The sequence below is a fragment of the Takifugu rubripes genome, chromosome 9, assembly GCF_901000725.2.
Source record: "Takifugu rubripes chromosome 9, fTakRub1.2, whole genome shotgun sequence".
Taxonomy (NCBI): Eukaryota; Metazoa; Chordata; class Actinopteri; order Tetraodontiformes; family Tetraodontidae; genus Takifugu; species Takifugu rubripes.
This window is the reverse complement of record NC_042293.1, coordinates 3,415,461-3,441,458: the sequence shown is the minus strand read 5'-3', so window position 1 is coordinate 3,441,458 and position 25,998 is coordinate 3,415,461. Positions and strand designations below refer to the sequence as shown.

At 46.4% G+C, this 25,998-nt stretch overlaps 1 protein-coding gene across 4 annotated transcripts; it reads left to right on the top strand.

Moving 5' to 3' along the window:
- Positions 1-65: 65 nt before the first annotated feature.
- On the top strand, positions 66-25,817 carry LOC101078835 (genetic suppressor element 1-like). Of its 4 annotated transcripts, none has more exons than XM_029841926.1 (16): positions 66-673; positions 14,948-15,127; positions 16,705-16,904; positions 18,878-19,044; positions 19,140-19,331; positions 19,465-19,617; positions 20,268-20,533; positions 21,079-21,391; positions 21,503-22,080; positions 22,192-22,304; positions 22,744-23,023; positions 23,135-23,248; positions 23,331-23,693; positions 23,825-24,118; positions 24,217-24,320; positions 24,404-25,817. In XM_029841926.1, the coding sequence occupies exons 1-16, from the start codon at positions 637-639 to the stop codon at positions 24,539-24,541; spliced, it is 3,492 nt and encodes a 1,163-aa protein (XP_029697786.1). In that variant the 5' UTR covers positions 66-636; the 3' UTR covers positions 24,542-25,817. The 4 variants fall into 4 exon arrangements, with proteins under 4 accessions (XP_029697786.1, XP_003967175.2, XP_011605215.2 ...); XM_003967126.3 differs by lacking the exon at positions 66-673 and adding an exon at positions 9,034-9,181; XM_011606913.2 differs by lacking the exon at positions 66-673 and adding an exon at positions 9,050-9,173.
- Positions 25,818-25,998: the final 181 nt, after the last annotated feature.

Below are 25,998 nucleotides of genomic sequence, written 5' to 3'. Positions count from 1 at the left end.
TCTCCTCCCCTCTTTCTTCCTCCCTCCCTTTTCTCTCCTCCTCCTCCTCTGTGCTCACTGAACTGAGCAGTCAGTAGTGGGACTGAGGCAAAGGAGGAAGGATAAAACAAGAAGAGAGACGGTAAACAGAACAGAGGAAGAGAAAATGGATCCAGCCAACGAGCTCAAGGAATGACAAAAAAGGGGATTACATAGCGGACGGGACGAGAACGGAGAGCAAACAGGCAGGAGACTCCCCTCTCTCTTCCTCTCTAATGACTCCCTTCACCTATCCTTCCTGACGCTCTCCTTCGCAGGCGGTCTCCCGTCATCCATCCTCAACTCGTGGAGCAGTTTTTATTCACTCTCTTCCTGCCACTTTTGCCCGCCGAGCCACCTCCGTTAGTCGAGAAGGTGAAGAGGAGGGGAGGAGCCGACCTCTCCTGTTCTCCCTCCTCACCCACAGGGCCTGGAAAGAAAGAGAGATAGAGAGAGGGAAACAGAGGGGCGCCTAAGGAGGGAGTTGTCTGATGACTTACACCTACAAGCTGCCTAAACTACCCTACCACAGCCTGGTAACCCCACCTCCCCCTCCTTCCCGCCTCCTGTAAATGCCAGTTTCTTGCTTCAGAAGTCAGTAGAGGAGCGACCTCGACCATGTTTGGACTAAAAAGCCCACAGTTCTACCTGCCAGGTAAGCTCATTTATTCAGTATTTCATTTTGCATCTGCCACTCATGGCAAAAACCTGCAGCAAACTGGTTGCGCGGCAGCTTTATTTCATCCATTAGTCCATTTTGGTCACAATTAATGACTCGCATGATGTCACACCAAGCAGAAGCTTCAGAGTGGCCGTGATGTAATGAGGAAAACTGAAACCCTGAGAGAAATACTGTCATTACATTCATGCTAACCAGAACATTTCCTCCATTTGCTTAGTACAAATACAGGCAACATAACATTGCATTGCAAAACAGTATGTGATTGTTGATAGACCCGTTGCTTTTATTATCATTTACAAAGTTATTATGTATTAATGATTCTGATGATGGATTAATTAATTACAGTGCCTTAGCCATTCTTATCAATTGCAATTAATTATTTCTTTTAATCCTTTCTCCTTTCTTGACCGCCTCAGCCCTTCTGGGGTGAAAATTTATTAATAACAGTTATGGATCAAAGAAATAATGAGTCGTCAATGGTGAATCATTCAGCGTGCCGGTGGCAGGCAACGGTGGGATGTGTCAGGGTCAGCGGGAGATCTGTGTGAAGTTACCTGAGAAAGGTACTTAACATGCCCCGTGGCAAGATGACACTAAAGAGAGGGGACAGAGGGGAGAGTGAGAAGGAGAAAGGAGGGAGAGAGGTGTAAGAAGAGGGCGCACAAAAAAGAGGATGATGTTAAAAAGGAGAGAAATATGCTTTAAAATTGTCTTAGAGGCTTGAGCTGGCCCTCCGTGAAGGTGGATCTTTTCCAAGTCTGCCCCCTGACACCTAACCCTGATCTTTGACCTTTCAGTTGTCTGGGCCAGACTGTGGTCAATGATTAAAAAACCTGCTGTGGTAAAAGATGGAGGTGGGGGGGGGGGGTGACAGAGAGATGCAGAGAGAGGCTGGGAGGGAGGGGATGGTGGGGGAATTAGAGGGTGGAGGGCAGATTAAACAATGTTCTTTGCCTTGTGAATCTTTCATGCTGGTTTTTGAATTATACATCTGCTTTCATAAATGATTGAATCAAAGTGATTATATGGTGCTTGTCTTTGTGTTCAATTGTGTGTGTGGCGTGCGTGTGTCTGTGTGTTTTCTAGCTGTGCCTGCACACATTTACAAGAAATAAAGAAGAACATCTCTCCAGGAAGCAACAACCCCCCCCCCCCCCCCCCCCCCGTCCTCCCCTCCTCCTCCTTCCCTTTCTCCTCCCTTCCCTACACTCTTGCTTTTATCCTTTTTTCCTGTTTAATAGGCGTCACTTATTATCGTTTGTGTGTGTGTGGCTGTGTGTGTGTGCCTGCATTAAAGTGTAAGAACTGGACTGTGTTTGTTATAGCAAAACACCAGTCTGCACGTGTGTGTGTGTGTGTGTGAGAGAGAATATTTCTGTTGTGTTTGTTTTTGTCTCTTAGTATATGTGTTCTCATCATTCACAAACTGAAAGATGCAACCCCCCCCCCACAACCTCCCCCCACACACACCCCCCACCCCCAACCTCCAGGTCCCCCACACCCCCCACTCTTCAACTCCCCTCCTGGTCGTAACAGCCGTTGCTGTGGAGACAGTGTCAGCCACACTCTCACTCCTCAATGATCATTTGACAATGTAGAGGGTGAGGGGTAAAGGCTGAATGTGTGTGTGTGTGTGTGTGTGTGTGTGTGTGTGTGTGTGTGTGTGTGTGTGTGTGTGTGTGTGTGTGTCTGATTAGTCAAGGTAAAAGGATCTGGGCAGGGAAAGATGAGACAGACAGGAATGAAAATTAGAAACGACAAAAAAAAAATCAGGTTAATGACACTTTTTTTATTAAAAATCTCAAAAAAAACAAAACAAAGAGACGTGTGTGAGGTGTGTGTTTGTGTTCATCCCCATGCAACATTAACACATTGTAACCAGGAGCCAACTGTGACCTTAACACAGTCTCATGGGCAAAGGAAAGTGGCATTCTGCAACCCTCCCAGTAATACATGCCACATGCTTTTCCACAGTTTAATGTCTTCCCTCACTGTCTTATTAGTGCATTGTCCCTCAAATGCCTTTTACATCTTTTAAACCCCCGAGTGTATTCCCTGGAGTGGGTGCATCAGTGCTGCTGGGGAGTTTAGCAATTTCTATCATATTGGTGATGGGTCAAACAAATCCCACAAAAAGGCAAAAGCCAACAGTGTTAGTTTCTTTCTTGAATCCCTTATTACCTCATTTGTGATACACAAAGATATCTTCTGAACACGTTCATCCTTGGCAGTGTTGATTTTGGACTTTTTCAGAGTGTATTTGCAGAACTTAAGCATTGATGTGTCACTAAATGCACCAGGGAATACGTGGCAACATGCTGCATTTACAGTACAAGCACAATAGGCTCTGTTTGTTTGGAATCCTGCGAGAAGGGAAGTCTAAATACAGCTACATTATCCTTACATACTGTCCTCTGGGGACCGACAGAGATAATTCATCCAGTTCTCACGATGTCAGCAGGTCAACCCGCGCTCAAATGTCTGGACGGGCCTTGTGTGACATTTGTGCATCTGCTCCCGTGAGCGAGCGCACACGAGTTATCCTAAGAGAGTTGATGGGGTGAAGGAGCCGTGTCGTTGACGTGTGTATTACCCAGCCGTATTTATTGCCTCTTGCGGTATTTTTTTGGGAGGGGGTTGGGTAGCCGCGTTTTGCTTGACCTCTGCATCGATTTCCATGATATGTGTTAGAGCTACAAGGACACCGTGGTGTGATTTATGGCAGATGTCAGATGAATGCAGTCCCACATGCAGGAGTAAACACAGTCAGAGCCCCCCCGGTGCTTGTGTGGATCATGAGGCATCACATCCAGGAAGACATTCACAGGGAATTAGAGGGCTTCAGGATAACAGATGAATTATTTATTTTAAATGAACACATAAAGTCTCATTTTGTGCTACTTGCAGACTAAACTTGGGAGCCACTAATGAGTAAGTGGTGACTCTGCATCCCTCAGTGTGACTCTTTTCTTTTAATTTTGTTATTCTCTCAGTTGCTTTGTTTTATTTTCCCTTTTTTGCCTTTCTTCTGGCTCAAAATACCAGAGTTTGTATAGATTTGGTCTTTACTTTTGTGTCTGTATTTTAACTGGGATGAGCAGTGTTGTGTACAAATGTATGTGCGTGTGTGCACGTGTACTGTATGTATATTATGTTTTAAATGAGTGAGGAAGCATGCTGGCATACACATGTGCATACACGTGTGGCCATATTTGTGTTTATGTATTTGGGGCCTTTGTGTATTTCTGCAGGAGGCTGAGATGGGTGTTGGCTTGAATAAAGCAGCTGTCAGACCCACTTGTGCGTGTGCGTGCGTGTGTGTGTGTGTGTGTGTGTGTGTGTGTGTGTGTGTGCATGTGTGTGTGTGTGTGCATTTGTGTGCGTGTTTGTGCTCACCAGCGTGTGCAGGGTCATGATGCTGCACCTCAAGGGTGCTGTTATTAATGAGATGAATAAAACTCCATGACAACAGCTTGATTACACAGTGGAGATAAAAGATCCAGACTTTCACACATTCACGCGTTCATGATGTGAACTGGGTGATTTACTTCTGCCAATGAAAGAAGAAAAAAAATGCAAAACAATTTTTTTAATTCCCCAGAGAATTCCAGAAGGTAAACACCTGTGCTGATAAGAAAGGCAATGTAGTTGGTTGAAGCGATGACCTCAATGAGGAGCTGCTAATTAACAAAAGACTTCAAGCACACACATTGAACTGGAGGAGATATGGGATAAATGCCAGCATATTTTGACCTGGGGAGATAACGCAGACACACACACACACACACACACACACACACACACACACACACACACACACACATACACACACACACACACACACACATATCATTGGACACAAGCATGCAACTAAACACACGGGTCTATATGCACAGTAAATGTAATATGCAGCATATTGCATGATAAGGAGCAGATGGTGGGAGGATTAGCTAAATGAAAATACAGCAGCGATTTTTTTTCTGCCATTAATATTTTTGACAGGGAGGGACACACACACACACACACACACACACACACGCTCTATGTGTTGGTGCATTGTGTTTCCTGTAGATGAGTTCATGTTGTTGGAAAGAAACGCTCACCTTAATCTTGTCTCAGAAAGATTTACCTCTGCTCAATGTGTGTCAGCTTGAGGAAGTGACAGTTTAGTCTGGTTCAGCCAGGTTTATTCTGGGTTTATAGGTAAAATAAATAATTACATGCGTTTACAGAAAATAAAAATGAACCCAACTAATTACCAAATACAAAAATCATCAATTAGCAAATGCAGGAGCTGGCAAACATGAAGCCTTTGCCATGCACAACAACAGCACACAAACCCAGATGGTTACAGGGTTTACGTAGGCTCATGTGTGATCTCTCCTCACCTTGTTCTGCCTCCGAGTCTATTTGCATAATCTGCATAATGATGCCAGTTTTAATTGCCCACACCCAGGTAAAGGATCATGTGGTTAAGTGGGAGATCATAATTATGTAAATAATTGGCCTGAACGCAGCAAGCTGCTACTCTCTGCCACCCATCAAGACAGAGATATATAGAGAGAGAAAGAGAGCTGCTGAGGACATTTAGAAGGGATGGAAATGCTGACCTCAGCAGGAGAAAGAGTAAAAAAAGGATGGATTTTCATCATATTTGGAGTTCATCTTAATCAATCTCCAGCCAAACTTGCTATATGCTGATATGTGATGTCTCTGTGTCCTCTTGTCCCTTATCAACCCAGAGGATGATCACTTTATTTTGCAGCCTGTCACTCAACAAAGTGGCCTTAACTCAGATTTAAATCTTGTTGAGATCTTGCTTAGGATTAATCTTGCCAGTGCAGGGATGAAGGAGAAATACAAGAAATGACAATAGATGAGAAAATGAGCAACATCACACTGGATCTGAGCCTGTAGAGGCTCCCGATAATAATTAATAACAACTAAAGGAAGTCTGCGTGATTGAATTTGAGACCCTTTTTTTCCCCCCATTTACAGTGTTGACTTTCATCTCGAGAGTCTTAATGTTCCTGTAAACAGATCTAACTTCAATTAAAAAAAAGCCCAGCGGCACACGCAAACACACACACACACGCACACGCACACATGCACGTACGACTGCCACTGTATCCCCTGCACAGATGGTAAAGGCAGCAGCCCCTTCACACAGACAAAGGGACGGTAATTCTCTCTGCAGGACGTGAACGGTGCCCGTGCTGGAAAAGAGCAGCACACGACAACACTTCCCTCCCTGTTTCCTCGACTCAGCCCCAGGCCAGCAACCATCACAGAGGAAAACTGACAATGTGAAAGCATGTGTGCACAAAATGTGTGCGAGTGTGTGTGTGTGTGTGTGTGTGTGTGTGTGTGTATCGCTGCTGTAACAATCTTGGAGGATGAGGGGAAGGCACAGAGAGAGAGAGAGAATATAGAGGGAGGAAGGTAATAAACAGGATTAGTGCTTATCACCACTCTGTGTGTGTGCGTGCGCGCGTGCGTGCGTGCGTGTGCGTGCGTGCGTGTGTGTGTGTGTGTGTATGAGTGCCTAAGGATGGAGTGAATGACTGTAGCATTGTCATTGCTATTCTCTCTGTCCCCAGGTATATCTCCCCTTTAGAATACATTTGTGTATGCTGGAACACAGTGTTCTTTAAATGTTCTACGTGCACGTGCTCACGTCACTGTGACAGATACTCCCGTCTCCTGTTTGTGGTTGTGTTTGTGCCTGAAGCGCACTAACCTGTTTGTTGCCTGTGCAGTTTGTCTATCTGTCCAAACTGGCACCAAATTGGACTAGTTTTTGTGTTCTTGTGTGTCGTTTCTCAGGAAGTTGTGGGGCGGGGGGGTGGTGGTTCTTCGTTAGCACTTGTCCAGACCCACGGCGCTAGTTTATGTGACATCGCTTCTGTTTGTACTCTCGGATCTGTCCACAGCATCTCGCTTTTACTGGATGGGGAAAAGAGGAATACATTTAAATAATCATCTCTTTGAGTTCATGGCTGATATTATGCCCGACTGCTTTCATAAATGAGCATGTGTGTGTGTGTGTATTCACGAGTGTGTGAGTGCATCTGTTTTAAAAGACATCTTGGTGGATTATACTCAAAGCACACTCTTCTTCAGCAGAGGTGAATAGACAGAACAAGAAAAGGAGGAGATGGAGACAATCTGTGTGTGTGTGTGTGTGTGTGTGTGTGTGTTTGTTTGTGTGTGTGTGTGTGTGTAGCCAGGTCTGCATATAAATGTGCGCATGCTTGTGTGTTTGATGAATAGAGGGCTTTATGAGAGAGGAATAGGCTAATGACCAGGTCTCCAGAGGCAATAAGATTCCTGGAGCTATTACTACCAGAGTTCATAATGGCCTCTGCGCTTGGCCTCTTTTATACGCTGCCTAATGGTGGATCATACAGTCCACAACCAGGTCTAACCCACCTGGAGAACACACGCAGCCGTGAGCTCTGACCCCCACGTTGTGCACAGACAGAAACACACAGAGCAGCAGATGTTCAGTCAGGTTTATCTTCTGCTCCCTGCACCTGCAGTGGTGCACGCACAGAGGCCTGTATGCACATTTCACAGCTTATTATTTTTATAACACACAAACAGGCGCATGCAGATGGATGCACACACACAGACACACACACACACATGCTAAGCAATGTGTATAGTCGCAAAGGATGGAAGTGAGACGCCCACCTCAGAGAAAACTGAGAATGTCTGCCTACAGTGCACAGCCAAACCATAAATCATGTCAGACTACACTTGTCTCTGCACACACACACACACACACACACACACACACACACACACACACACACACACACACACACACACACACACACACACACAGAGTGAGACCGCGAGAGAGAGAGGGAGGATGTTTCTCATCTTCTCCTATGTAGGTTTGAGGACAAAAGAGAGGGATTTGGGGATTATAGAAGTTTTTTTATGTTTCTTGCAGCACTTGTTTGTTTTTGTTTTTAAAGATGTGGGGGTGGGGGTGGTCCACCTTCATATGCATGCCAGCTTTCATTTATGTGCGCTTGTGTGTGTTTGCGCCTTTCACCAGTGGATGTCAGAGAGAGGATGCAGTATATTCATTGAGGGAAACGTCAAAGCTGTTTGGAGCGGCTGTGTGTCTGACACCAGTAAAAAAAGAGGAAGAAAGGAGGGAGGAAAGTGAAAGCAAGAGGAGGAGGAGGTTGTACAAGGTAGAAATCTGCACTCGGAAGCGCAAATCGATGCAAAACAGCTGTTAAATAGCTGCAAAGTGGAGCAGCTGCTTGGGAGACGGGGAGAGAGGGATGGAGGAGATGAAAGATCAAGAAAGACACAGGGAGACCCAGGGGACATGTTGAAATATTAGACTAAATGAAGCAGGCAGCACAGGGAGCTCAGCAGTGTATCAGATGATGACAAAAGTTGATGTTTTATGGCATTAATCACATCAAATATCAGGAAGAATTCATTTAAGAGAGGTTGAGAGTATTTTGTTACTGAGCATGATGCTTACTACTGTTCTTTTGAGTAACTAACAATAAAAACAGTCATTCAATTTACAAGAAGAAAGACAATCCAGTCGACCTGAAGCAGTTACAATACAGTTTGAGCCATTTTAAATGAGACTATAGGCAGTCCTCATCCAGAGACAATGCAAGCATCTTGGACTTCACAGCCTCAGCAGGAAACACTCCACCCAAACGTGCCTCTGCTACGGGTCTTCTGTGGTCCAGCTTCTCTGCTGCAGCCCTCAGCAGAGCATCTGGGCCCGTCTCAGACCTCCACCACCGCAGAACAAATTTCCCTCGCATGTCTATTTTTAGTTTGATCAGCATAGAAGATGGCAGATGTTGGTTTTCACATTTGCATTAGGTGATTTTTGACCATCGACAGATGAGGAATCTCAGTCTTCAGCTGCAGCAGACTGAGATATTAAGGCAGGAAATGGCAAAGAAACAGACCGTTTTCTAAGAAGTTAGTGGAGATGAGAACGGAACTCAAAAGGAGCACGTCTCTGTGACTTAAACAAACCTTTACGGCGTTAAGCAACCGTAATGACCGAATGTGTGTGCAGCCTCCGCTGTGTGCAGCAGAGCAGCAGGAGGAGCTGACTGGGGCAGATCTGATTGTCTCCTGTGGACAGTAAACATGTCCAGGCTGGGAGATAGCCTATCAGCAGTCTGGGGTCACATCTCTTTCTCTCCATCTCTCCATCCCTCGAGGGAGCATCAGTGGAGCAGGTGTTCACCCTCCTCCCCCTCCCACCTCCATACCCCGCCTCTCTCTCTCTCTCTCTCTCTCTCTCTCTCTCTCTCTCTCTCTCTCTCTCTCTAGACAACTGCGGTGTTGTCCTTCTTGTCCTCACATCGGTGAGTGTTATGCTGATATCTGTGAGATTACTAGATAACCGAATCACACACGGCGGCTGCGGTTCACACTGGGGGATGCACAGAAAGGACTTCTCGTGTCTTTGGTGAGGCGGTGAGTTGCCTGTTTTCTCCTGTCTCAGCACAATGTTGCAGCAGAAGATGCGCCATCGTATCTGCTGGTTGTCAAGCTGAATTCAACTCTTACATTTTTGTTAGTAATTCGGTGAACCGCGGAGTTTTTTTGTTTTTTTTTAACCAATCTCTGTGCGGCTGTTTATCTCCGCAGTTGCAAGTATGTCAGGGTGCGTTCGGCACATCGTTGTCTTCCTCGTACTTTAATACTAGGGCGGAAAGTCTTGTTCTTTCTTTGAGGCTATTTTAAGACTCAAGTAAACTCGGGAGTCAGTGAAAAGTTTGCTGCGTGTGATTGAATCAAGCATAAATGTAAAATCAGACAAACTGGTTTAACTGGATTGACTCCGTGATGACAACAGCAAAAACGCTTCCGGGCTGTTTTTCAAAATAAAACGCCGCCACGCGAGGTACATACAGAAACAGCACCGCGTGCTTTTAATTTTGTTAGGCGTCACTTCCGGTTTGGCCTGCTCCGCGTGCTCCTTGACGCAGCAGCAGAGGGCGACGCTCGTGAAGTAGTCTGTGGTTCCTCTTACGTTATCGTTCCCGTCGGACTTGTCGCTGATTAAACACGGCAACTATTTGCTCGGCAAACTTAACGGACAGGAAGGCAGACATAAAAACACGCGTCGTGTCACCTTAGAATGGTTTATCAAGGCTGCGCCCACCAGAGTCAGAGCAGCCGCTCTTTAATCCGGGACCTTTAACAGGACCGTATTGTTCGGCGCCGATAGATGCCGCCGGGCGCGTTAGCAGCAGCCAAGCGGATCACGCTGCTTTTGTGTGTGTATACAGCCCGCAGGTGGACTTTAACGCACGCACACACACACATGCACACACACGCCATGTGCTGCCCGTGACCTGCCGTGCAGCAGCTGCTCAGCAGGGGTTACTGAATAAACCTCCAATCACTTTAATTACCTCCTTCTCATATGGACAAGATGGAGCTACTGTAAGCCTATACATTAAGGCTGACCTTGGAGCCAGAAGAGTTTAGGAAAATGACACCGTCGGGTTTGTGTTGGTATTTTTTGTGTATTGCCTGATTGTGCTCTTATAACCTCCCTTTCCCTTTCATACTTACAACACAAGTCTAAACCATTTTAATATGCATCAAGTCCATTTGATAGAAACCACACTGTTCTATTAAAGCTGTTTCTGTGAGCAGGTCCGATGTGCGACAGAGGTCACCCTGATCATCCTGTTGAAGCAGCCACAGTGTTTTTGGGGTTAAAGGTCCTCTTGTTCTACCATTAAACATGCTCCTTTCATTTCCTCTGGGAAGTTTTTCTTTCCCCTCAGCAGCAAATTTGCTTGTTGTGTGTGGAGCAGGTCTGTGTTGACACCTGACTTAGCAGCCTTATTACAAACTTGAAACGGGGGATTTTCAGTTGATCGTTAACATCCTGGATGCTTCTTTAGTCTCAGCTGATGGTTATCCTTTTCCTTCCGTGACAGCAACTGACCCACATATGACGTATCCATATCGCTGATAGGTTCAATCCTTGCAGGGATTAAGTTATATGAAAGGATTCATTTATATTTAAAATACATAATATAGCAGAGAATAACTTCACATGCACTACTTTGTTTATTTACTCGCTTCACATGTATGGAACACCACCTGCAGATGTGTACATCTGCTGCTCTGCACCTTGTCTGTGTCATACACACACACCCCACCCTCTCGTACCTCTATGTTTGCTCAGATGGTTGATGTCTACCATTATATCAACACCAGGCGAACATGGCCAGCTAAACACATGCACGCACACACACACGCACTGCGTTAGACTGGCTCACCTAACAGAGTTAGACTGGCTTGCCTCAGATTGTGCAATCTTTTTGCATCATCTCTGTATCTGTGTGTGTATGTGCGGTAGATGGTGACATTGAGCCACAGGCAGCAGAGGAGATCGATGCCACGGGGAAGGGGTTGGGGGGACCCAGCTGCAGGTTCTATGAGGGGCTGTGGGGTTAGGTGGAAGGAGAAAAGCTGCACGGAGGCAATGAGGAGGTCACGAAACATGCAAGTGTAGCAGCTGGAACTGGCTACAATTTTTGTGTTTCTTACATCTTTACAGTCACAATAGACTGATTAGAGAAATGCAGACGGTGGTCAGCGGGAGAGGGAAGTGCTCTGCAGCCCGGAGGGCCATTTTCAAGGGAAGAGATGAGAAAAGGGAAGGGAAGAAGAGCTTTTGGAGTGTATCGGTTGAAATTTATAGACGGTTTGCTAACAGCACCAGTAGGTTGGCAGTGTAAACGCAGTCTCGCTCTCTTGGTTTTATTTGCCAAAGGTGCTGCTTGTTAGGGTATGTGGGGTTGTCTGCTTTGTTTATCTCTGAACCATAAATGTGCTTCGGCTGTGTGGTCTCTGGGGGTCGCATGCACACTTTTTTCAGGCTGAGTCAGCTGAATGTGTCTGTGCCTGCCTTTGCATGCCTCACATATGGCTTCCACTGATGTCATTACTCTGTCTTATGTCATCTTATTGGACGGGCATGCGTATTTGGGTGTGTGAGAGGCTGCTGTGTGAGAGTGTGTGTGTTGTTTATAGATTTTAAGGAAGTGTTAAGTGTTTCTGTGTGAGCTGCGGAGTGACTGGAGCTAGTAAAGCCATTTAGCAGCCCCTGGAGTAACCCTGGAGACTGCTGCGTTGACGCCACTCTGACTGCTATTACAGACAAGTTTAAGAGGCTGTAAAACATTTGGCTACTTCCCTCCGCCCTCTCCTTCTTTCTTTCCGCTTGTGCGTTCACATATGCTCTTCAGAGGAATTTGATAGTCTGCCAGCTATTAGACCAGCAGCAGTGGCTGTTGTTGGATAAATTACTGGAGCCTGTATAATATTATCTTGAAATTCAATTATGTTATTTTTAGGGGGCATGTCCATCTTTATTGGTATCTGAAAAGGGATGATAATCAATTTAGCATTTGCATTTAGGCTGCAGTTTACACAAGAAGACAGAACACATGCATTAGCAAATATGAGGATATAACCTCTTTTTCCTTAATGACCCATCCCAACACCCACAAATGTGCACACGTGCACAAGCCATGTGCATCGCTAATGTCACAATCATATTTATTACGCGTTTATGAGTGTATAAATGCAATTTGGCCTTTATTTTATGCACAACTTTACATTTTTTTAGACTAATTCTTGTTAGTTGTGATGTAAATATAAATTTGAAGCAGCATTTGTGTTTATACATTACACCACATTTTTATGAACATTTGCATACAACAAGCTTAAATTATGCGTTTGTTGTCAGATAAATAGTGCAATCGTTTTCGTAGCAACATTACCATAATTTTTAACCTTTACAAATGTTGTGCTGGATTATGTGCATCCGTCTACCCGTGCCACCAGGTGTCGCTGTTGCGGCTGGCGAAGAGGCGCCCAAGCGTCTTTAGGGTTCATTCACCTTTGACCAGCTGCCCACAAAACCTTAATGTTGCCTGAACTCTGTGCTTCTTCATCCATTACCCACATTTTCCACATAGGCAGCTTTTTCCCACCTGAGCTAATCTAATTAAATCTGCCCCAACTCTCATGTTGGTTTTATGTCTGACATCTTTTGAGGCCTTCTTTATGAAACTGTAGCTCATCTCCAGGTGAATTTAGGATGCAATATGAGGGTCGCTGGATATTTCTTTTTCCTTTAGACCTCCTGCTGTTCAGGGCAGAAGGAGGTCAGGGGTGAAGGGTGAAAGATCATTTTCAAAGACCTGCCCTCCCCCAAAGTCCTGTCCCCAAAGCAGACAGAGCTCAGCGACAGAATGATGGATGGAGGGTTTACACACACACACACACACACACACACACACACACACACACAGAGTTATCACTATAACCCCTTCTTCTGTGAGCCCCCCTCCTCCACCGCCGCCACCTTCCAACCTCCTCAGAGTACGAGCCAAAAGGAGCAGAGATGAGAAATGAAGAGCGAAAACAGGACAGCGAAGACAGTTTGAGAGAGAGAAAGAGGGAGGGAGAGAGAGAGGACAGCTAAAGAGGGAGAAATGTAAAGATAAAGAGGATGTCAGTGAAAAGAGGAGGAGGAAGAGGCAGGAAGGAGTGAGGGCGATAGATGGAGAAGGGAGGGAAGAGGAGGAGGGGGAGTGGAGAGAAAGGAGGTCACGTGACCATGTAGCAGCTGCAAGGCTGAGAGGGAGAGAGAGAGAGAGTCCTGAGAGGGGCAGAAAGAGCGAGCAGGAGAGCAGTGAGCAGGAGGGTGAGTGTTTGCATGTTTAAATTCTCAGCATATGTTCGTAGGCTGTGCATTTGTGAATGACACAGAGAAATATCAGAGGAAGCAGCCCGTCAGAAGAGATTGTAGGACGCCGGAAGAAAGAAAGCGAGAAACAGAGGAGAGATTATGTGTGTAGGCTTTTGTTAAATATGCTCCAGCGTGCTGAGATAAACGAGAGGAAGGAAAGAGAGAGCACAGCGGAGGGAGGTCGAGGAAGATTCGATAGAGGCTGTCTTATCACCCCCCCCCCCTCACTGCTAGACTCAGCAGAGACTCACACACATACACCCCCCCCCCCCCCCACACACACACACACACACACAGCTTGTCAGGAGCTCAGCTTCCTTTCTTAACCCTCTCTTTTGGTTTCAATTAGCTTCATTAGCATAAATGTATCTGAGTGTTCCAAAAAAAGTTCTGTAAATACAAAAGAGGAAATCCACAAATTTTGCTTTGTGAACCTGGATCTCGTTTGCCCTCTCAGCCACTTCCAAAGCTGCGTGCATGTTAAACATTTCCCACATTAGACGTGGCATTCACAGTCAGTAGCTGGAGGTTGGCAGGTTATCCGTGCGTGTAAGGGGGAGTTTCATCAACATGCCGGATCAAAGAAGCTGAAACTGCTTTTAAAAGTTGCTTTTTGCAGGGACATTTTCAAAGTGCACGTGTGAAACTTAGCGATGTGCAGCTCAGACAGGTTACACTGTTTCACAGAGTAACTATTTTTTATCTTCGTGTTGAGGCTGGGTCTTCGTTTCTGTCAGGTTACGTCTTGCTCAGCCAGTCCCCCCCCCCCTTCATCGGGATTTTATGATTCTCTCATTCTCATCTCGGGATCATCTGTGTGGTTAACACAATCTTCTTCGCAGAGGTTTAACCAGAGTGTTTAATGTGTTTGCTTTCTCTGTGGCACATGTGTGTGTGTGTTGGAAAGATGTGTGTGTTGTGGTGGTAATGAGGTCACTGCTGTAGAGGGCAGGGGGCTGCTGGCTAATTCCAGCTGTAATTAACATTAATGGGTCAGTATGAGGGTAGAAGGGGGGGAGACAAAGGTTAATCAACCACATTAGGTCTGAATGTATGTCAGGTAGGTAGCTTAGATTGTTTATTTGTGTGTGCGTATGTGTGTGGGACTTAGAACAGTGGGACTTAATAACGTGTGTGTAAACACCCCCAACATCTTAAGATGTGTTGACTGGCTCCCTTGAGGAAATGGACATGTGTGCGCTCATGTGTGTGATTTGCTATTAGGGTCAGCGCTCTGTTTGACACAGCTCCACTCCCTTTACTGTGACTAGTGGAGTTGACCCTCACGTATGGGCTTAATATGATATCCAGACACAAAAAGGAGACGCACACACGCGTGTGCGCACACACTTTTGCTTTAAGCGCTAGCGTAACGAGTCTCTGGTGACATGAGGTTTTGTTGTCTTTAGACATGTAATCAACGCGCCTCATGCATCTTTACCATCTTTCCTCCCCAGGTATGAACCATGAGTCCACCAAATCACCATCTTTAGGAATGATCTCCACGGCAACCCGCAACACCGCCACCGTCAGTCCCCTCAGCCCACTAACCAATGGGAACGCTGTTGCCCAATCTGCAAACTCCGGATTCGCTGCTGCTCTACGTCAACTGGCCAAACAGGCAGAGGATCCCAGAGGTGAGCAGCCATTTCTCCTCGGCTTGAGCCAGAACTTTACCAAACTCCAGATCAATGACCTCAAACACATGCCAAAAGGTTGTTTTTTTTCTATAAGACAGTGACCTGTTCCTTTAATACTCAAACTTGGATGTATACCATTTGACACAGTAACAACAGTTTTAATTGCATTTGCATAAGATCCAAGACAAAACGGGAGGATGAATGAAAGTGAATGGGTTGAGAAGCAGAGTACTGGGAATGATGGGTGGGTGTGAGGCTGAATTGATGTTGGGAAGGTCATATGCTGCCATAAAGGGAACATTGCTCCTTTAATTGTAAGGGCAGAACATCTCCTTCCTGAGGATGATAGAGCACACTTGTCACAGAGGTCACCAGGTGTGATCATTTCTGTTTCTTTCTATGGTTCCTCAGTTTCTATGGTTCCTCAGTTTCAGCCCTGAGACTTTCCATCATTGTGCTCATTTTGATGACCGGTTCGAAGCATACATTTGCCTCATTTTGTAGATTTAGATGGGGAGGGGGGGGTTGCTCAAGGTGCTCCACTGAGAGGTAGTCAGAGATGGACGGTGTTAACAGGACTGAGGAACCTGTCTGGAGGTTCCCCAGTCAAAGCTGCACCATAATCCTCCTCTGCCCATCTGTACCAGTTCAGTTTCCACTCTGCTAAACTCCACCTGCTATGAGAACACCACAAACCAGGAAGTGTTTTTTCACAGACCAAAGTTACACGGTCACCTTGTGGGATGTGTTGACAAGCTCCGGTCTCTCTGTCCCTCTGTGTCTCTGTGTCTCTGTCTCTCTGTGTCTCTGTGCGCTCTCAGCTCATTGGTGTCCTAATGAAGGTGTTGAATAAGTGCTGACCCATTGTGACCTCTCCCTCTTTGGTTCTTCCTTCGTCCGTTTCCATTCATCTCAAAGTAATGAGAATCTAATTAGAGTCAATTATAACCATCTCTCTCTCCTCTCCCCTCTCCTTCTCTAACCACACTCTCCTCCGCTACCTCTAGCTTTAGATGAACTCATTTGTTCCCACATCTTTGTCATGTCATTATTTCTCCCCTTTTTAGACGTTCTGGGTGTGTTTGTGTTTCTGTGTGTAGCGACTGGTTAGCTGGTGTTCTGTGAGAGTAAAGTCAGAGTAAATGATAGACACAAAAGACACACACATTTTTTGAACATTTAACATCGCTCAGTTGTGTACCTGCTTCCTCCTTTCGTTTCTTCTCTTGCTGTTTATTTTCTTCAGTGTCTGACACACTTTGCTCTTTTTCCACAGCTCTTCTTCCTTGTATACCTTTTAATACACTTTCCTTTATTTCTGTCACTTCCTGTTAGAAAGCTTTTCATCAGCATGATTGAATCACTGTTTACCTCCTCACAGACCTGCACGCTGAGAGGAATGTGGGTTTTTATCTTTTCCATGTACCATCTGTATAATGTTGGGGGATGGGGAGGGGGTGGGGGGTGCATTTGATCCTGAAATCTTTTCTAATCTAATGAGCTGTCTCTTAACTGCGATTTATTCCATCGTCTCCCACTGACACTACCCTCCCCCCGCTCACCATCCACCTCAGGTTCCGCCACCAGCCGTGAGTCGTCTCCTGTCTCCTCCCCGGCCACCGCTCACAGCTCGCCCATCACTACACCGAAAAGGAGCTCATTAGGGCCCCTCCTGGGCCAGACGAGGGGTCACAGCCTGCCCAGCACCCCCCCTGTGGTCACCATCGCCCCGACCAAGACCAGCAACGGCCTGTGGAGGGCCGACGGACGACAGGTTAGACACGTCTGCTAGGTTTTTTCTTTTTTGCTTCTTTTTGGTTTTGTTTTTTCTCTCTCTGTTTTCCCAACAGATGCTCCTCTTTCTCTGCTCATCCTTCCAGCTACTCCATCTTTTAAAGAAATACTTTATTATACTTGTCAACATCACTCCTGGGCTGCAGTAAATCAAATTTTGATTTCAGTGCCAATTTTACCCTCCAGTGATCACAATCTAAAAGAACTATATATTTGGATGGGTATTCTGTTACAGAAAATTTTCTGTAAAGATTAAAGTAATTGTAAAGTAAAGAAAGTAATTGATTTAAATACACACAATGTGATATAAGGTTTACATAATATGCGGTGGAACACCATATTAGACTGTCAAAAGTCGCCCATCCGTTTCTCTCTGCCCAAATCTCTACTGGCACTGTCTTTTCTGGATGATTGGTTTGTGTCGTTTGCAGCAACACGTGAAAGATTTATTAAAAAAACAACAACCCTGGAGGCTGCAGAGAGTGGCATCCATTGTGCTCTGCTTCCTGCAGAGTGTGTATGTGTGTTTGTGCGTCTGTACTTGACCCTTCACCACAAAAAAAGGCCTTAGGATGTGAAGAGGCTCCTGTGCCTATGGGTGGACGCGCTTCCGTGCTGATGTGTGAACGAATTTAAAGGTGGAGTGAGGAAACAGGCCCCTCACACAATGCCGGGGTTAGCCCCTGCACTAGCCACTTCCCCCTGGATCAGAGCTGCCTTTCTCCCCCTTCACAAAGACCACTCTGTGGCTCTGCCTGCCCGGGGCTCCCATTCAGTTATTCAGAGAAAAAGAAGCAAGGAGGGGGACAAGAAAATAAAGAATAGAGTGCTAAAAAATAAGGGGAGGGAGAGACTGAGCAGGAGAGTGACGTGGAGAGGCCTCAGAAGCTTTGCGTATGCACACAGTGTTTGTCCTTCCTCAGTGCAGCCTGTCTAGGACTGAAAGACAGGACAGTTTAGGCAAAATACACGCAGAGTGCCGTGTTTTTTCTTTATGGCCCTGTCTGGGAAGCACATCGGCTATCAGGGGGGTCAGAGGTCATAGGAGGTGACGCTGCTTGTGCAGACCCCCATCCGGTCCAGGGATAGAGAGTGGGAGGCTTGGTCCCTGGTTTGAATCTGCTTTCCATGGGCGATTGATTTCAAAATATTCAAACATATTTAAAGCAGGGATATTTCACTGCGAGTCAAGTGTTGTATGAAACTAAGGTTGCAGATCGGGTGGTGTTAGGTGAGCTCATTTGGTTGCGGTTTCGCTGTGGTCCGCCTGCTGTTTTCTGTTGCTCCAGCAACATTTGACACATCACAGCGAAACCGAGGTCTTACTGCACTGCTGACGGTGATTTCCTGGCAGCCTCTTTTTAAATAACAGCAGGCTACATAGCTCTGCTCGTTGTGCTTTTTTTGCAGCAATACTCTGTCTCCCTGTTGCTTGTTGTCTCGTTGGATGGTCGGTTGTTGCACCACATTTCAGGGTGTCCGAGGCTACCTGAAGTCAAGTGACTTTTTCAGGAACTCAGGATCCAGATATTTCACCCGTGCTTCATACTGTGACTGATACACGCAGTTCTTGGTACTTCAGGAGTTCTGAGTGGAACAAAACCCGAACCACTTGCGGGTCTGAAGGGAGAGAGATATTAAATGGCGTAACGATGTAAAATTGCATCCAGGCCATTCTAGGGATATAGATAGGTGGAACCTTTGTCGGAGCAAGAAAAACTGAGCGGTGAGGGATCAGTTGGCCAGATATTACCGTCACCTCTCCGCTTTGATCCTAACCTGCTATGACATATCAGACCCAATTTTCCACTCTGCTGAGCTTCCGGGCGCAGCGGTGGGGGGCTTCCGCACTGCCACTTAGCCTTTCTTAGCTTCTTGTCTGCTCCATTTTAGCCTAGCACCCACTCGGAACTCCAGGATATGCACAGTAACCTCTGTCTTTCCCCCTGTCAGGTAGAGCCCAGCATTCAAGGACTCAATAGAGAGAGGGGAGGCTCTGAGAACACCCAGCCACAAAAGGATAAGAGGACTCCACCTCCCCCACCAACCCACCCCCTGCCTTACCCCTTTGGACTCACTCATAGCTCAGTCATGCAGGACCCCAGAATACAAAGCCTTAGGTAAGCATGAAATACAGGCAGAAAGTGTGTTTTCATACTTTCCATACAGATCACAAGCATGTTTTTTACTCACCCTCTGGACGTGTGCTGTGCAGTTTGTCTGGACAGATGCACCCAGAGGAGTACCTGAGAGCGCTTCGGCCCTTTGCCACGTCAGATGATCTCCGGCTATCCTCTGTACCCCTGAGTCTCGACCCCGCTGCTGCAGCTGCTGCTGCTGCCCATGCCGCCGCCACTGCTGCTTACTTTCACCCGGCCTACCTGCACCACCCACTGTCTTTGCCAAGGTAGCAATGTCTTATCTCATCACTCCCAGATGTTTTAGGAGCAAGTGCAGTGTGAATTTAAATGGGGCGACATGGACAGTCATAAACGCCCCACTGGTGAGGACAAACTCATGTTTTTATTCCTCTTTCACAGGATGGAGGAGTCCCTCTGCCTTTCAGCACTACGGTCGCAGTTTTACTCTGTGCCTGGAGGGGGCGCTTTCCCTCTTCACCCGTCTGCCCTCCACATGCACCTGCCCGGAGGACGCTACCCCCCAGAACTGAACCACACAGTACTGGCAGAGAGGTAACTAATTTCTTTTTCTTACTTTTCTTTTCTACCTCTTCTTTTCTTTCCTGTCTGCAGGGCTGCGTAATCTCTCTCTGCAGGGTGCTCACAGGTTGCTGAGCGTGTGATATTTTTAGCACACACCCTACGGTGCTGCCTATTCTCTCATCGCACACACAGAAATCTTTTCCTCCTTTTTTCCTCTCCTTTTTTCCCCCTTTACTACTTTGAGCTCCTCTCCCGGTCTCCTCATTGTTTGTCTGTAGCATTATGCGCGGGGGAACATGTTTGTGTTTGTAATAGATGGTATTTATTGGCTGCCTCTGTCATGGCGACTGTAAATTCTGTAGGTTTGTTTGTGTGGCATTGATTCTTGGTGAATATGTTCTGTGTGTGTGCGCGCGCGTGTGTGTAAGTGTGTGTGTCCTTTTCCTGTGGATACCAATTAAGTGTTCATCTGCTCTTGCTCAGTCATGCTGTGTATGGATTATTTTCCTTGTGGTAAGTGAAGAGTGTGTGTGCATATGTATGTGGGTGGCAGAAATGTTTGTGCGAGGTTCACCAGTGTGTGGTTAATATCTGCCTCATGTTGGGTGTTGCATCTCTCACCTTCTCCCCCTGTGTGTCTGTGTGTTGTGTGTGTGCATACTTGTCATCCTCTCCCACAGGCTGCAGATGGAGAATGATCTCCGCCAGCGAGAGAGGCAGCAAGAGCGCGAAAGAGAGAAAGAGAGGGGGCGCGAAGCCGGGCTGGGAAGAGAGCGGGAGGAAGAAAGGGGAAGAGAGCTGGACAGACAGAAGGAGAAGCAGAGAGAGAGACAGCAGCAGATGGTCAGAGTGGCGGAGAGCTACTACCTGGCTGAGTTGCAGGCTCGGAGGGCAACACCAGAGGACAGGACCAGGCCAGGGGAGAGGTTGACCCCGAACAGACTCGGTACCTCAACACACAGGAAAACACTCACACTGTGTGTCAAGGCATCCTGTGTGTTACAACCCTGACTCAGTGGGGAGCAACGATAGTATAAAATAATAAAGTTTTTTTTATGTGAATCAGTATAAAGGATGACTCAGTCACAGCATTCTTTGTTGATTGAGTGGCTTTTTTGTAGCTGGACAAATTTGCACTGTTCATACAGAACGAATTAACTGGTCTCAACTTCCTGTTTCTCCAACTGTTACTCATCTTGAGAGTAAGATTCCAAGGTTTAGAGCATATTTTCAGAGTAGCATATCACATTGTGCTTAATTTATCTTTGATACATATCAGAATCTCTTCAGGGCAAAAACACTGATTGCGAGGGAATATCCAGTGATGAATTGTGATTTTCAGTCCAACTGTACACTTTTACTGTTAGTAAAAAAAAGATTATGATGAAACATGATCAATCACCTAAATTGCTAACTAATATTGGGAAAAAAGATCATTTATAACTGAGCATGTTCTGCCCTGAGATTCATTTCCAAACTCTTTCCTTCCAGATAAAATCAAAGACTCTGACCATCCAGGTTTCCCAGCACCCAAAGCTCTGTCCCTGCAACCTGGCCTCACCTCAACCAGAGGCACCATCCCTCAGCCAGTGCCCAGCTTGGTGCCTTCTCACCCAGGGAAGCATCATCTCGTTGCCCCTGGCGGGATTCACGGCACCGTGGCATCTGCCGCCGTGAGTCAGAGGACCGGTGAGTCATCGTGGTTGATGTGGCAACGAGGGCAAGGACAGGAGAGAGAGGGGCCATTGGAGCTGGGCCTCAGGTCACCTGGGAAAGTAGGGGAGCTGAAGAGAGACAGCCACAGGTAAAGATGGCAGATACATTAACTTGGGTGGACATGCGCAGGTCCACGTAAATGGCCAGCAGAGGGCGACGTAAGATCTGCATTCACTTTTCTTTTTGTTTCCCTACACAGAATGAATTCGGTCCATCAGCATCTAGCCAGCAAAGACCTTCCTCCCAGCCTTGGTGCGCCACCTCCCCTCATCTCCCCTAAAGCTTCCCATCATCTCTCCGCTCCCCCGACCACACTGTGGAACCCTGCGTCCCTTGTCGACACGCCCACAGACTCTCGCAGGAAGCCCAACACTCCCACGCCTCCCAGTCGGCCACCCCCAGGACTGACCAGAGCTGACAGGCCCAACCTCATTTGGGGGGAAAAGATAGAAGATGTGGGAAGGAGGAGGGCAGAAGGGCCAGAGCGGTACACCTCGCTCAGGGGACAAGACCCAGGTTCCTGGAACAAGACCGAGCAGGACAGGGCAATTCAGAACCTCTATCAGCATCATCACATCAACAACCTCCACCAGAGATCATGTATGCCGGCTGACAACAGAGGGAAGTGCCAGGCAGTGTCTCCATCAGTGCTGAGGGAACATCAGCAGCAGACACCCACCAGCATGCTGGTTTATGACGAGGTCCTGCAGCAACAGCGGCGGCTGCTCAGCAAATTGGACCTGGAGGAGAAGAAGAGGAAGGAGGCTAGAGAGGAAGGTGAGCCTCGATCTATGAAAGAGAAGCGGCCTTACTGGACTGAATTATTGCCCTTGACATTAAAACTGTAAATTAAAAATGTTGTTTTTCCCTCTGTGCTCAACTCATTAGGTTATTATTATGACCTGGATGAGTCATATGATGAAAGCGATGAAGAGGAGGTGAAGGCCCATTTGGGAAGAGTAATGGAACAGCCCCCACTCAAACTGGACACATCGTCTGAGGTACTGGAACAGACCCTTGACGCTTTCACTTTATTATTTACCACATTATTCATGCCACTGCTCTAGTACTCCTGGTGTAAGAGCAGCATTGGTTAGTAATTATCCTTTTTAACACTAATTCAGTTGACCTCTCCAGCATTTCTAATTAATATTATAAATTACAAAACTGTTGGCTTATAAAAATGTCCAGACTAAGCAATTGTTACATATGTGCACTACACAGGACTTGTGTGTGTGCGATTAAAAGTAATGATCGGAAACAGAATGTCCAAAACAAGCAAAATTATGTGGGGGTAAGTCATCAAAAAGTGTTGAAATGTCAGTCCTTGCTGGCTAAAAGCTGTACCCATAATTCATCAGTGTTATTATGGCGGCTAGATACAAGTATAAAGATGTCAAATTATGATATTCACACGCTCAAATCTTTCTCTTTTCAAAGAAAATGGATTTTCTGCGTGTGTGTGGTCTCACCACACTGGCCCACCGCGATGACCTCCTAGCACAGAAGAGAAGGAAGAGAAGAAGACTGATGAGGGAGTGCAGCCTCTCTCCACCGCCTGCACTCTGCAAGAGAAAAACCCCCTCGCCTCCCTCAGCTCCAGCTCCCCTGACCACCCCGTACACTGCCGAGCAGATGAACAGCACACCTGATATGGAGGAGAAAAAGGACTTCCTCCTTATGTTCGACCTGTCCCATGTCAGCCCACTACAGAGGAGAGGTACTGGTTCACTGCAAACACCTGAACTTCATTTGAACTTATTTACTTTAGACCTCATTTGAAATGCTTTAATATTTAAGGAGAATGACAGATTATATCTCGCTAATTTAGACAAGGAGAGGACAGAAGACTTGCTGAGAGCCATTCAGAGGAAGACCGTGACCTTAGATTCACTCAGATATAATCCTTTACCACCAGGTAGCAGCCCCCCTCCTCCTTCCACTGGTGAGACAAACAGTCAAATGCACACAAACAAACACAAGCACATAACTCTTCAATTCTTAAGAAGCTCTAATTTTGTTATTAGGTGACTCTTCTTCTTCGCTCTCTCTGCTGAGTCAATCAAACGGGCATCTGTACCCCGACTCCCCGAGCCCCTCACCTCCCTATCTGCACAAGCCAAAGCATCTCCTGCTGAATGAAGCCTTTAAGTCTTCTGCTGACCCCCGACATCCAGCACACATCCCTCCACCCTTAGTTCATCGGGAGAAGTCAGAATTCCCAGAGCCACACAAGAAGCCCCAGGGCCTCCACAACGCCATCGCTCCTCCAAAGAAGGAGTCTCTGCAGAACGGACGGAACCGACCTTCCGAGAGGTTCACATCAGAGGCCTTTGTTCAGCACTTCCACCAGGCGGTGCTGCAGTCCACACACATGCTTCAAAACAAAGGTCAGCCACTCACCCGCCACCATTTAAAAATGCCACCTTCTGCCACCCTGTGGTGAAACTGTGCATCAACACCTTTTTAAAAATGGCTGCAAAGGCTAACGTTAGCTTTTTCTCTCAATCTCTTTCTGTAGGAGTTCCAAACTGCAACACCGAGGCTGAAATAAAGGCCGAACCCTCGGGGTCTCACAGCGTCTCTCAGCTGAAGAATTCAACCCCCAAACAACAAGCACACGTGAACGGAAACCACCTCAATGTCCCAGTGGCCAGAATGGACACTTCGAGATCACAGGAAAACACATCGGAGGAGGATGAGGAACTGTCTTGTGAGGGGGATGAGGATGAGGAAGAGGAGGAGATGGAAGAAGCACCGAGGAAGTGGCAGGGTATTGAAGCTATTTTTGAGGCCTATCAGAAATATGCTGACGGTGAGTCAAATTTTAATTTTAGCATGTAAGATCGTGATAAAGATGCTAATCATGAATTAATGTGGTCATTTGGTTTGTTTGCTGCATTTTGTGCACAGAATGGAGTATAGAGAGGCAGGTTCTTCACAATCAGTGCAAAAGACTTGAAGCACAGAATTATAATCTGACCAGAACTGCAGAGCAGCTCTCCGTCACTATGGGGGTAAGCAAGATCACAGATTTTTGTACTAAAACGCGTTCAGTAAGGCAGAAAAGTCTGATTATTTCTGCTGTCTGATGTCTCAGGAGCTGGTGAGTCACAGGCAGAAGGTGAAAGAGGAGCGGGAGAGACTGCAGGCCCAGCTGGAGCACTTCAGGAGGTGTTTGACATTACCCAACATTCACTGGGGCAGGGGGCAACTCAACGGGCACACGCTGAGGTGACCCCGCGAGGTGGACTCCGTAGCAGCAAAGCCAGACGCCCCTCTGAACGGAAAGCACTTGAGGGAGGCGGTCATGTCTTGTCACCTGTCAGTTTTTCTCACTGGTTCCAGATTCAGTGGTGAAACTTGACGGAGCATCTCTTAAAACGGCGTCTAAATCCCACTGCTACCGGAGACGGCTCCTGGGGCTCGCCGCCGTTTAGCCCGCCAGTTTTTGCACAAACGATGTGGGTCCAGGCTAAAGAGATGGAAGATTTTACACAAAGCCGTAGCCTCTCTAGACGATAATGAAACAAGGTTTAAAGCTTAGTAGGGATTCCGCTCCCTGTTTATCAGAGATGGGAACTCAAAGCACACCTCAGGCCTTAAAACTTGATCGGATGCACTTGAAAATGAAATGGAGGAACCACTTAAGATTCCTCTGTGGGTATAATGTCCGCTGAGCGTCGCAGCCGGACCGGTCCGTGCGCAGGTGAAGCTTCTGCAGTTGTCAAGTACATTATCTATAATCATTCAAAAGCCTATCACAGTTTAAAGAAGTTTATACGTTTTGCATCGGTGAAGTCGTTCACAGCAGGTGAATTTTATATGTCTTATTCTTGCGGGAAGCCGCGGCTGCATTGGGGATCACTGCTGGTCAGACTGAAAAGGTTTGGGACTAGACGCTGTCGGGGCAGTTGTGTTTAAAACGTGGTGACAAATGTTGTTGTGGGGGTTGAGGGCGGGGGGCTGACTGGGACGCATTGAGACATGTCAGCGTCAGAAGCGTCTTTTTAAGATGGCTCACCAGAGAATCTGCATCCTAATCGTTCTGCATGAGTATAAAATATGACAAATCACAGAGGCTGAAAACATTTGAAACCCTTTGAGTTTTATTTCAGATCAGCCTTGTTAAGCTAACTCATCATCATCATCATCATCATCACCCAAACCTTCAAACGTATTCGTTTGATCAGTGCTATTTCAGGATGGCATCAAAACCAGTAGCTTTTCCTTTAAGGACTGTCTCAGAAAGACACTGTCCCTCAGCGGCTATAATAATAATGATATAATGAGAGGCTTTTCAGATAAGACGACTTGTTTTCATCCGTCCATCCCAAAATTCCTTCAGTGACTCCTGCCCAGTCTCCTCAGCAGATGTTCTGTGAAATCCTGCATATTTGTCTCAGTCACTCGTCATGTAACGTATTGTTTGGGATGTATAATTGTCTATTATTTATTGAGGCATACTGCTGTAAATGCAAATGGAAATTTTACATTAAAATATTTGAAAAAGGTCTTTTGTTTGTCTTTTCTTTTTCTCCTAACCAAATAAAAGGGCGGGTGGTCCATCAACACTGTATTATAAACTGTAATGCCATATTCTCAGTGCAAAAGTAGATATCTCTAAACCTTCAATCAAAATGATCAAAAGTGACATGAACCCTTTGGTAAGTAAATCATGTTAATATCTACATA